We start from the raw sequence: 12069 nt of genomic DNA, 5'->3' as shown, positions 1-12069 counted from the left end.
GGGTTGAAAAACAGAAGTATTTCAGATGTGCGGGTGAGAAACGTTAAAGACTGTAACATAAAGGGTGCAACTAGGTAGTCAGGATGTGGAGGTTGCCTATGGTTGAGAGAAGGATGGGGTATGGTGGGTGACGTGCTGATAGACAGAGTGGGGTAATTCCATGAAAAGCTTTGAAACTAGAACAAAGAACTGGCATTGCACCCTATGGTTGGCATCCAGTCACCATATTTTGGGACAGTTGAAAGCTGTAGGTGAAAGGTAGCATAAGTAGCAAAAGTACAAGTACTGAAACTGATAATTTTATGAGGTGAGGATAAATGTGAGACTTTTCAAGAAGATGAACCAATTCCAATTCAAAGTTCATTGTTTGATTACTAAAAACCATAACAAAATGTTAAAAACCATGTAGTTCATGTACACAAAGAACAAAGTTTAAAAAACTCAAGTTAATACAGAAGCAGTGCAATAATCTCACTTTAAAATGGGTTATAGTTAAGAGTGTCCAAGTATTGAGATTATTGCCTATAGAGTTCGAGGGCTTGGGTAACTAAACAGTTGTAGCGTCACATTAAAAATCTAAAAGGAGGCAAAAAAACATAAGAAGGTATGGGACAATTAATTGACAGCTGAAAACAATGTTCAGGTGGGCCATGCTGGATGAGCCAGAGTTCGTTGAGTGATTTTAAGGCGACGAAGCGGCGCAACCAGCCAGCGGAAGATTTGCTGCCCTGTCTTTCCCCAGCGATTTTGCTGCTCTGTTGACAAATTTAGTGAACCGGAGGTTCAACTTTTGTATTTTCTGAGTTCATCGCAGCTATTATGGTCTGACGACATGTGCGAGATCCAAGTTTATTCCACTCCTCCCGCAATAAAATCCTTCTGCTGTTAAGTTAAGCTGGGCATGTGCAGGCTATATGCTCCATGCTTTCAGAGTGGTAGCCGCACTTCCTGCATTCGGTACTGACACAGGGACACCACCATTCTGGCAGATGCTTTAAAAAAAAAAAAAAAAAGGCCTTTGCCCAAACTTCGGGCCATAAACTTTAGCTTCCAAAAAAGTGAAAACGTGCTTGATAAATAAGATGACTCAACCCCCGGTTTGAGGTCAGAAATAACAGCCCAGGCGTGTTTCCTTCTAGATAGTTTTGCCCTGTCAGAATGAAAAGAAGATGAACCAGGAGAAGGAATGCATTGATAGTAAGTTGATTTGACAGAATCATGAGTTGCTGTTAGTGCCTGGACAGCCATTTGAAGTGAATTTGAAAGTGTTGTCCTTGTATTAAAGAAGCAAGGCTGTCAGTTCTTGTAGTTCCTTCTAGAGGAGCTACATTTGGGGGATTAGTTTGTCTGCTTCTGTATAGGAAGTTGTACTACTAGGCAGGAATAAAGAAGTAGAATTGTGAAGTTTGTGGGTCAATTAGAGTGACTTTTTAGGTCTTAACTAAAAGAGCCCATGCGCTGACTGATGGGAGACATATTTTAGCTTACACTGGGCTTAGGGCTTGCTCATTGCTTACCACTGGCAGGATTTATTGTCACTTATTTACTTGATTCTTATTGGTCAGCGTCAGTGGGTTTTCGTTCCTCTTTTGACATTTGTCACTAAAGCATAGACCTACTACTTAAGCCCTTCCACTGCTCCCTTTTCAGACGCTAATCTTTCTTTTTGGTTAAGCACTCTTTGAGAGTGCATGTGTTTTTTCAGCGGTCTCGATCGTGTACTTTGTATAACAATGTGAGTGGAAGGAAAAAGTACAACCTAGCATTTATACAGCACTCCAGATAAAGGAAATAAATTAAGAATACTGTAAATTATCTGGAATCTGGCCAGTGGACTGGTTTATCTAAGAAACCAGATACAGTTCTACAAACCATGGAGGTACACATTTTCATCATGGGGCTTACATTTGTGTTGTTCAAGCACAAATGCTGGTGTAAAATATTCAATCAAGATCCTGAGCCCTGATCTTTGAAATTAATTGCCTCAAGGATTCATGGATTTGAAAACATTTCTCAAATTCAAAATGTTTCATCACTCCCAAGTTAAAGACTGTTAAGTGCTGGTAGGCACTGTATTCTGCTCCGTCCCTTACTTCTATTTTTATCAGTTTTATCATATTACATATTACAATCGGGGTAACTAGAAACACATCAATCTGCAGTTGCAATGTTTTCTGTATGATTAGGAATCTGCCACATAGTCTACTATATGCTGTATAATCTTCAGATTTCAACAAAATGGTTGTTTCAACCTGAAAATGACGGAAGGTTAATGAGAAGTTCCAATATAGAGTGGAATACATCTTCTACTACTTTGCAAAAGTAAAGTGGTCACCTCCCACAATATCAAGACCTTTGTCTACTGTACAAAATCAATCCTTTTCATATATTTCATGAAAAGGAAAATAATTAAAATATTTTGTTTTAATGTTTACCCTTCAGTGTTCTAAAAGAGTTATTTATTTCAAGAGGACACCCAGAATTTAGAAACATTTAACTTCTGTTTTTTAGGGCCTACTATTGTGAATCCTAAAGTGCTGTCTAGCGAGCTACTTAAATAATAAATAAGGAATACACTATAGTGTTTGTTGCTGAAAATGCATACTTGTAGAAAAACCATGATGAATGTGAAATAAACACATCAAAAAGCTCTAGAAGCAACATTTCCTATTTTAAAACACAGCTGGCACATGCAGAAAGAAAGATACACATTTTCTTACAAGAGAGATGTACAGGTAGGTTGGAGTTCTGACTAGTACAAAACAGATTATGTGTTATACAAGCAATTGCACTGTAGCAGCAAATGGAAGAGAATTAATAAAATGGCATCACTGAGCTTCCATAAATGCAGTCATTGTTGGTAAATAACATTTTGAATAGTATTGTACTACAGTATTTACAGAGTGCTTACTACCCCTATGTCGGGTGCTGAAGTGCCTGCCTACATTGAGATATGCCTTTAAACGCCTCATGATTTGGTCCCGCACTGCGACATAATTCCACTGGTCCACATATAATTATGTATGGGTGGTGTATTATTACATGTAGTGCCTCGCTGCTAACCTTTTGTTGGTGTTCAGCACTAAGAAATAAACAAAAAGCAACATCCTGTATTTAAAGGGCTTAAGCAAAAGGAACAAAAAAAAAATGCAACAATAATGGGGGTTTGCAACACCAATTCCAAGACCCTCTGTCAGACACAATATCTATATTGAAGATCTAATGCATAAACTTTGTCTGTTTTGCCAGAGGTATGGCAACATTGTAGTGAAAACACAATTCTAAATTTCTGTAAACTGATGATTTAGTTACAATTTATTCTGAGATTGGCAATCCATCGAGATGCACCCAACTCTCAAACAAGGGTGGTTAGGATTGGGAAACAGTTCATGTGGTCAAAAAGGCATAATAAACGAAGTATAGCCAGGAAGCAGTTCATTTGCCAATCTAGGAGGACTGAGGAGTTAGGTCACATTTTAGATCTGCTCTGCTGGAAGAGCCTGTAACCGCAATGGGTCACAAGAGTTACCCTAATTTGAATCATGTCTCTTATTCTATTCAAGTAAATATTCTCTACATCTACAGTGCAGATTGGGACTTTCCCACACCTTCCACAGGTTTACAGAACACTGGTAAAAAGGATGTGCCTACTGTGGACTAAAAAAAGAGAGTCTCCAATCGACTGAATGAAAAATAGAAAGGCAGTGATAAAGGACGTCCGGTGGGGCCAAATCCCTCATATCTAAGCCTATCAGCTTGGTAAAGATTAAAACGTAGATAGTTGGATCAGAACACTGTCGAAAGTGAGTTAATACATGGATATAGGACCACTCTGATAAAAGGCTTTAGAGACAGATCTATAAGCGCTTTGTTGGCACTGCAAGCTCCTTTACATTTCTCCCCTCAAATTCTCCTTGCTCCCCATTATCTAAATTAAAAATGTCAGATTTCATTTTGTACATCTTCAGGCAATTCTAAATTTACAAAAAATCCGGAAGGATGGAAATCCAAACAAGTCATAATTAATATGCACGAATTTCTGCATGGTCCTAATTTTCAGGTGCATGGACAGGAAACACGACATAATCATTGATTTACAAAAAAGTACATCATACATACTTATCCAATATAGCCATCAAAAGAGTACAGTACTTAGAAGCATGGCAATAAGGAATGAGGAAGAGGCTTTGTTTTCCTGTCAAACTTAAAGAGTGTCCAGTTATAGTACAGGCTGGGAGAAACATGCTGTACCTTGGGTTTAAACTAGAACTTACTCAAAAAGAAATCAATGCTTTTGTTGGTTTGGTGTGAATCTGAACATTTGTTTTGGAGATGAAAGCATTCTAAAAAGCTGCAGAGCTGGCTTTCAAGGGTGAACACTTTTTATATCTCTGCCGTTTAGGATCCACGGATCCTCCACAAGTTCAGAAATTTAAAAAACAAAGAAATCAGACAGGATGCACCATGGAGCCGAGAATTTGACTGGCTGCCACAAGAGAAACATGTGTCTTATGGCAACCAGTTTAAACAAGAACAAGAGCAACCCTTATGTCCAAGTGAACATGGGTATCAAGTGATCCTTGGAACAAGCGTTCACATAGACCTCATTTCTGGAAAAAAAGTTGAAGTAGCACACACCTTTCTGTGTAGAGTCAATATTTATATCAATATTCTTTTTTTTTTTTTTTTTTTTTTTAGACATTTATTGTGCAAAGGAAAGGTTACACTGCGTCACGCCAACAACCCGGAGGCAGGCCGCGATATCAACAAATGTTTTCAATTAAGGTGTACCATATTAGGAGTCATAAACAATGTCAGTATCCTACCATTCAGGGAGATACACACCCTTAACCCTGGTGAGGAGTACAAAGGTATAACCAGTGCAGAGTGGATGGTCTTACATTTTTGGGTGTCGTGGACTGGAAACGAATCCTAGGCTCACGGTCTCGTCCAGTCACTCCGGCGAGTACTAGGACCGCAGCTCATGGAAAAGGTAATGCATAGGTAAATCGTCCACTACCACCTTTTCGCCCAACCCCCCCGCAACAATCGGAGGGAAACAACAAACTTCGGTGCAGAGCTATTTCAAAAAACCAACAGACATCACATCTCACATACGCAGGGGCTCGCGTACAAGGACCCGTCCGTCATAGAGGGACGACTACAAGCAGCATTGGTGGCTGCAGGAGGATCACAAGGCAGCAGCTATGGGGCGGGGGCGGAGGGGGGGGGGAGGGGATGCGGTCGGACAAAACAGCGGGGCGCCTGGACGGGAAGGGGGGCATCATGTCAAACCTGACAGGCACGCAGCAGGCATGGGATCCGACAATAGCAACACATTCCACAGCCCTCAGGCACATCAACCAAGCATGTATCCATCCATCCCAGCAAAATGCACACAGGGCTCAAAGGTTTCACCCCATGTCATCCGAAACACCCGTCCCAGGGGAGTCCACAGAGGCATCCGAACCCGCCCGCTCTCTAGTCCACTGCAGGAAGGGTTCCCAGATGTCATTGGGCCTAGATGCGGTGGGCATCGTCTCCCAGTAGTTCGTGAGTTGTGTCTGACCATATGTAACGTCTCGAACCCATGCGGCGAACGTAGGCAAGGCTCCGCGGCCCCAGTGTATCGCCACCTGGCGTTTAGCGTAAAGCAGCAGCATCGCGTGCAGTTTCCTGTCAACGGGTTCGGTGTCTTTAACGTATCCCAGGAGCCCTAAAAGCGGAGTGGGTTCATCTGATCTGTGTAATATGTGATTGATGGCCTCAAAGATGCTCGACCAGTACTCATCTAGCTTTGGGCAGCTCCACGCCACATGGAGGAAGGACGCGTCAGCTCCACCACACTTCCAGCATGAAGCGTCAGTGCGGAGTCCCATGCGATGTAGCAGCACTGGTGTGCGATAGTACCGGTGCAGGAATTTAAAATGGACCAGTCGTAGCCTATAGTTCGGTGACAGCGCCGTGAGCTGCTTACAGCAGTATTCCCACACGTCATCTGTCAGGGTCCCGTCCAGGTCTGCGGCCCAAGCCTGTTTGGCCACAGGCACGGTGAGCGGGGCCTGCTCCTGCATGCAGTTGTACAGTCTAGATACCAGTTTCGCGGGGGAGGGTCGTGACAGCAAGTTCTGAAGGGCATCCAGTATTTATATCAATATTCTTAATCCAATCCACAATGATATTCAGTAAAGAATAGTAGAAAATATTGAAGCACAGCCAGTATTTATAAATAACCACGCTTCAGCTGAACCAAGTTTTATTAGTAAACTATTTATGCATTTTGTTTTTAATTAAAAACACAATTTGTAAGTGCTTCTTAAAAAAGAATAGAAAAGAATGAATAGACCCTGGGTGTAAAGAAAAACCAAAACAAGGAAAATCAGTGAGGGAGAATTTTAACATCCACAGTATATTGGTTCCTTTATATCAAAAGACAGCAGTTTATATTCAATACAATCAAGGACACAGGGAATTAATCATTGTATCAGAGTTATAGAAACCAGTCTGTCGCTGTACGTGTGTCGACTGCGTTTTGACCCTTAAAAGAATGCAAGGGTCTCAGGACTGAAATGGCCTGGGGTTGGCTGGTTATGTAGAGAGTCAGATCCGCATAATGGGGACCCACTCAAGATTTGCAAACAGTTATTGTGCCTGGTTGGTAAGGGCTTCTTGATTCTTCGGCTGCTGTGCGGACGCATTCGCCCCCTGTTGTGTGGAGGTACTGCGGTGATTCGTTCACCTGACATCTTCCTATTTTGTAAGGATGGATGCGGCCAATTTGAAAATTATTATTCTTTGGGACAGGCTGAAGTTACACTTGTCCATTTTAATGATATTTTGGAATTCTTCTCTGTCCAACTTGAAATAAATACGGTTGGATGGTCATTTTAAATAGAATTGTTTGTGACGCTCATTGGAATTCATAGTCCTGATGATGACCGTGTAATTTTACAGTGGTCGAAACGCCGTTGACGCTTATGTGGCCAAAAAACTAACGGAGGACACATTAATTTTGTATATGTTGTTCCTGTTTTGTAACGTGTATTTTTTCGTTAGCCACCTGTCTGGTTTGTGATATGTATTGTTTGTATACCAGCACATTGCATTGAGCTCTACTGTCTTAAATGTTTTATAATATGTAATACATTTGTAATAATTTTGTTAAGATCATTTCTTACATATGGGTATTCTTTCTTCTTTCTCCTTTTTAAACTGTAGTTTTTTTGTTCTGTTTAGAATTTTGATTTGTTAGGGAATATTGTATTTGTAGTAATTTGCTTCTTGAACCACTGTTAGGATTAGACACTGACTGCCCCTGGTTCAGGTGTGTTGGGCTGCCCCTGTGGTTGGTAAGGGCGGCTGCTATTGTAGACCTGCGAGGGGCGAAAGTCACCTGATTAGTTCCTTAAAATTTAGAAAGCAGCTGTGGTAGGCTCTCGTCAATATAACAATGTCCTTACTCTCTACATAACCAGCCAACCCCAGGCCATTTCAGTCCTGATGAGACCCTTGTATTCTTTTATAAGTCGAAACGCTGGGTGAGAAATTCACTGAACAAAAACGAAGAGACATTAAAGTTAGATGTTGAAATGAGACAAACGCTAATCTCACAAAGAATTTTAAATAAATGAAATTCACCAATTATAGTTTACTGAGCTAACTGTACCTTTCACCCCGCCATGTACTACCTATGACCTCGTTGACATATCACATCCATTATAACATGTTAAACATCATTGTTGTCATCTCACATAACATCACTGACAACATCATCCAGTCATTTGGCAGTGTCTTTGGGCATGTTTTCTTTTCACCTTAATTGGAATGTCCTCTTAAAAACTTGATATTACCTGCAATTTTAAGTCAAAAGGTTGACTGGTATGCATTTGCCACTGAAAAGAAACCTTCTGCGAGGCCCTATGGACAACGCTTTGTAGTCTGGTAAAATACACCATACACATTCCGGAGATGGACACAATGGCATACAACCTTAGGGCCATGCTTACCAGGGCTGTGTGAGATAAACCACTTCCAAAATCCAAGTTGACATGAAGTGACCTGCTCATACTCAAGATGGACAAGGTTCTTGTGCCACTCACAGTTCTGCTTCCCAGTCTTAGAGTGAAAAGGTAAAGCTGTTGTCACACTTAGTGGGTAGGAAATAGAGGAGCAGTGGAAAGAGTATGCAATGCAATAACATCATTTACACTTTACTGGGCTTCCCTCCCTACATATTTACAAACAAAAGAAGAATGCCTGGTGTTGCACATCCCAAAGTAAACAAGTAACCCCATAAACAATACAAAACCCCAAAGTCTAGATAAATGTAATATGTTGCCCAGGAATGTAATATTCATTAGTGTGCAGTCAAAAGGCACTTCTCTCACACCTCCATTATACTGTTCAGAATGATACAGATTTCATTTCCCAATGTTCTATTTATCCCTTTACCTGCAATGTGTGGCCTTGTTGGATACTGCTCCAGAACGATTTTGGGATTGTCAAATACATCCACTTGCTGAAGCCGGCTTTCAAGCTCTTTTAGCTTCATCTTTTTCATTTATGCTTTTGGACTGCAAAGTGAGAAGGAAGAAGAAAATAAAAAAAGGAGATCTATTTAAGTTCACAAACAGCTTACAAGTTATAGAAACATGCTAAAATCTGTAAAACCCAACAATATCTCACAAAGGGAAGGGGCTGTGACATACAGGTAGCATTGTTATTAACTTGCCTAACAGAGGAAAAACAGATAAGGGTCGTAAGAGCATCAGATGTAAACCCTTGTCTGTTTATCCTACTTCAACTCAGACTTTACCATGTGTCTCTGAGCCCACTTTCTCCCACCTTACATGTACAGTCATGGTAATGTCACCGAGCTACGTCAGAAAGACAACCGTAAAGCTGCCCGACCTTTCACAGTGATGACTCCATTTTCCTGGTGCCTGCTATGGGTAGACATTGATAAAGAGGTATGCCCTAAATTTCTGCAGACAGTGGCTTTACCAGTTTGTTCCCAATGTAAGATGAATGCCGGTAGAGACCAAATTGCAATAAATATGCCATCTCTATGCATATGTAACTTTTTATTACAGCCACCTCCACGCTTTATCAAACTGATTTCCTACTGGTAGCAGAGAGGTTCTATATTCGTTGAGTAAGCCCAACTGCTAATAATGTGTGGGGGAAAGTTAGTCATTGCGCCATAGGTGCTTTTACTCCGCTGGGCTAGACCCCTGTGTTCAGCTGTACTGAATACTGACTAACGAAAGCACTCTTCCATGGTCACTGAGAAGAATACGTGAAGATCTTGATGTTTGTTTCCTGGGAGACTTCAATCTTCGCTGGGGCTCGTTGGAAGATTCCTCTGCTAATAGGCGTGCTACCTTTCTCTCAGCAAATGATCTTATCCAACACTGCACTGAAACAACACACTCTAAGGGCTCAATTCTGGACCTTGTTATATCTAAAGCAAACATGCTCACTCTTGCTATCCCTATTCATATAGGCTGGTCTCACCACTTTCTCATCCCTTTCTCTCTTCACCTATCACACTCTTGGCCAACCTAAAAGGACTACTACCTGGTTCCGTAACACTAAAAACATTGACCTTGACACTCTGTGATTCTGCTATGCTATCACTTCCAAGGCTAGACCCTAACTTGGATGTCAACGATCTCACCTCCCAATGCCTCGCAGTCCAAATCGATAATGTCGCTCCACTTCAAAGCAAAAGGAAAAGGCCTATTCCTTCAGCACCTTTGTTCAACAAATCCCTTTATGAAGAAAGGAAGAACCTGAGAATCTTTCAAGAAAAAGCATCCCACTTCAGAACCCTCCTCGACTCAGCCAAAAACAGACCCAAAAAACTATTTGACCTCATCAAAAATCCAAACTGCTCTCCCCAACCATTAAGCCTGACGATTCTCCAAAGAAGCAGCAGAATTCGCTATATTATTTGACGAAAAAGTGAAATCATTGAGGGATCAGGTCATGCATTCTACCCCCTAGAGGAGCGCAAATCCTTAGTCATTTGGCAGAACTTGGACGTCATCTCTGAAGATGCCCTCCTCAAATGCATCCTCGAAACAAAGCCCTCCAACCATTCTTTTGACCCCATCCCTAGTAACATTGCCATTGACTTCTACACCCATACTCTTTCCTATTGGACCAGTCTGGTTAACCTCTTCCCCAGTCAAGGCTCCCTTCCTGTTGCCTTTAAAACAGGACAGGTTACCCTTTTTCTTAAAAAACCCACCGCTGATGCGAATGACCTCAACAACTTCTGCCGCATCACTAACCTCCCTTTTCTTGCAAAAATCACAGAAAGATGTGTAGCGAAACAACTTTCCCGTCATATTGGGGATAATGATCTTCTTGATAATTTCCAGTCTGGTTTCATTCAAAACTGCAGCACTGAAACTGCCCTACTGCAAGTAATCGACGATGCGCTGCGTATACTCGATTTAGGGGAGTCTTGTCTTCTGATTCTTCTAGACATTTCTGCAGCCTTTGACACTGTTAATCGCAACACACTCCCTAACACTCTTCAACAGAGAATGGGTTTGGAAGACAGTGCTTAAATGGTTTGCCTCTTTCCTCTCGGACAGATCCTAAATGATCAAAATAGCAAACAGTCTCTCATCTTCATTGGCGGTAGGTCAACGCGTCCCTCAAGGTTCTATCCTTGCAACCACTTTGTTCAATCTCTATTTGGAACCATTGGGAAATGTCCTAAATAAATCTGGGATCCTCTACCATCTCTATGCGGATGACACTCAAATCTACCTTAAGGTGTCTTCCACACACGATATCTCAATCCTCAACTCTACTCTATTCAAAACTGGATGTTAACTCATCAACTCATTCTGAATCCCTCCAAAACTGAATTCCTCCTACTCTCTACCCCACTCTCTCCTCCTCCTCCTGTTAAATCTTGGATGGATCAGCTGAATCTAGTTAACAATGAACCTATTGCTGTCGACAGCGCAAAAACCCTTGGTGTCTTACTTGACAAAAGTCTCAATCTACTCTCCCACTTCAATTCCATTGCAAAGAATGCTCGAAACCAACTGTGCCTTCTTTGGGGGATTCAACGCTTCTTTCCGGAGCAAGACCTAAAAACCGTGGTCCAATCGCTGGTTCTCTCTAGATTGGACTATTGCAATTCTCTTCTTACTGGCCTCCCCAAATCCCACCTTTGCCCTCTTAAATCCATTCTCCATTCAGTGGCTCGGTTTATATTTGGGACCAAGAGAAGTGACCACATCACACCCATTTTGTCTTCCCTCCGTTGGCTGCCCATCGAGGCAAGATCAATCAACAAGACTGCCTGTATCACCCACAAAGCCTTGCACACTTCCTCCCCTCGATACCTGGCGAATAAACTGAAAATCTCTGGAGGCTCTAGTCCGTCTCGTAATACGGAAAATTTACTGCTTGAGCCCCCCACTTTCAAAAGCGAAAGATCGATGGCTCAATCCTTCTCAGGCAATGCGGTGAGAATCTGGAACTCGCTTCCTCCACTGCTCCGTACCTCCACTTCTACCCGGACCTTCAAATCTGACCTCAAATCTCTTCTCTTCCAAAGACACTTCCAGAACTAATACACCCCTTTGCAAGTCCCTCAAGGAAGTTCTTTCACTATTGTAAATTTGTATTCTATACCCGTCAAGTGTCATCCGGATGTGTTTTTTGTGTTTTTGAGGGTCTGCCAACTATTGCTGTATTATACCTCTTCTTGTATCTCGTTTGCTTCTGTAACATGTACATTTGTAACATTCTCCTCATGTAACATACTTGGTTCTATTGTGAATCGCTCTGACACCTTTGGGTAAAGTCCGCGCTATATAAAAATGCATAAAATATATACATAAAATAAATAAATAGTTGCTTTTAGGTCAATGATCGAAGCAATTATATCACCTGACTCCATGTCGACAAGTGAGGGTGTATTAAGCAGTCACATGATTTTCCTCTGACAAAACAGGCCACAGAGATTTTCCAAGGCTTTTACAAATTTAAGAGTAAAGGCAAAAACAAGAAAAATAAAACTATATATTGCTCTAAGTT

General features: G+C 41.5%; 1 protein-coding gene across 2 annotated transcripts in view; it reads right to left on the bottom strand.

Annotated features, from left to right (window-relative positions):
- The window catches only part of METTL5 (methyltransferase 5, N6-adenosine), a 107239-nt gene that overhangs the window by 70734 nt on the left and 24436 nt on the right, over positions 1 to 12069 (bottom strand). For both annotated transcript variants that reach the window (XR_014978926.1, XM_085645347.1), the window contains one exon: positions 8452 to 8573. Coding sequence is in view for 1 of the 2 variants with exons in the window: in XM_085645347.1 (XP_085501473.1) it covers positions 8452 to 8560 (109 nt within the window). In the remaining variant the exon portion in view is untranslated. The remainder of the gene's footprint in view (positions 1 to 8451; positions 8574 to 12069) is intronic.

The sequence above is a fragment of the Triturus cristatus genome, chromosome 3_1 (genome assembly GCF_964204655.1).
Source record: "Triturus cristatus chromosome 3_1, aTriCri1.1, whole genome shotgun sequence".
NCBI lineage: Eukaryota > Metazoa > Chordata > Amphibia > Caudata > Salamandridae > Triturus > Triturus cristatus.
The sequence above is the reverse complement of the archived record's forward strand: the minus strand, read 5'-3'. Positions and strand labels throughout refer to the sequence as shown.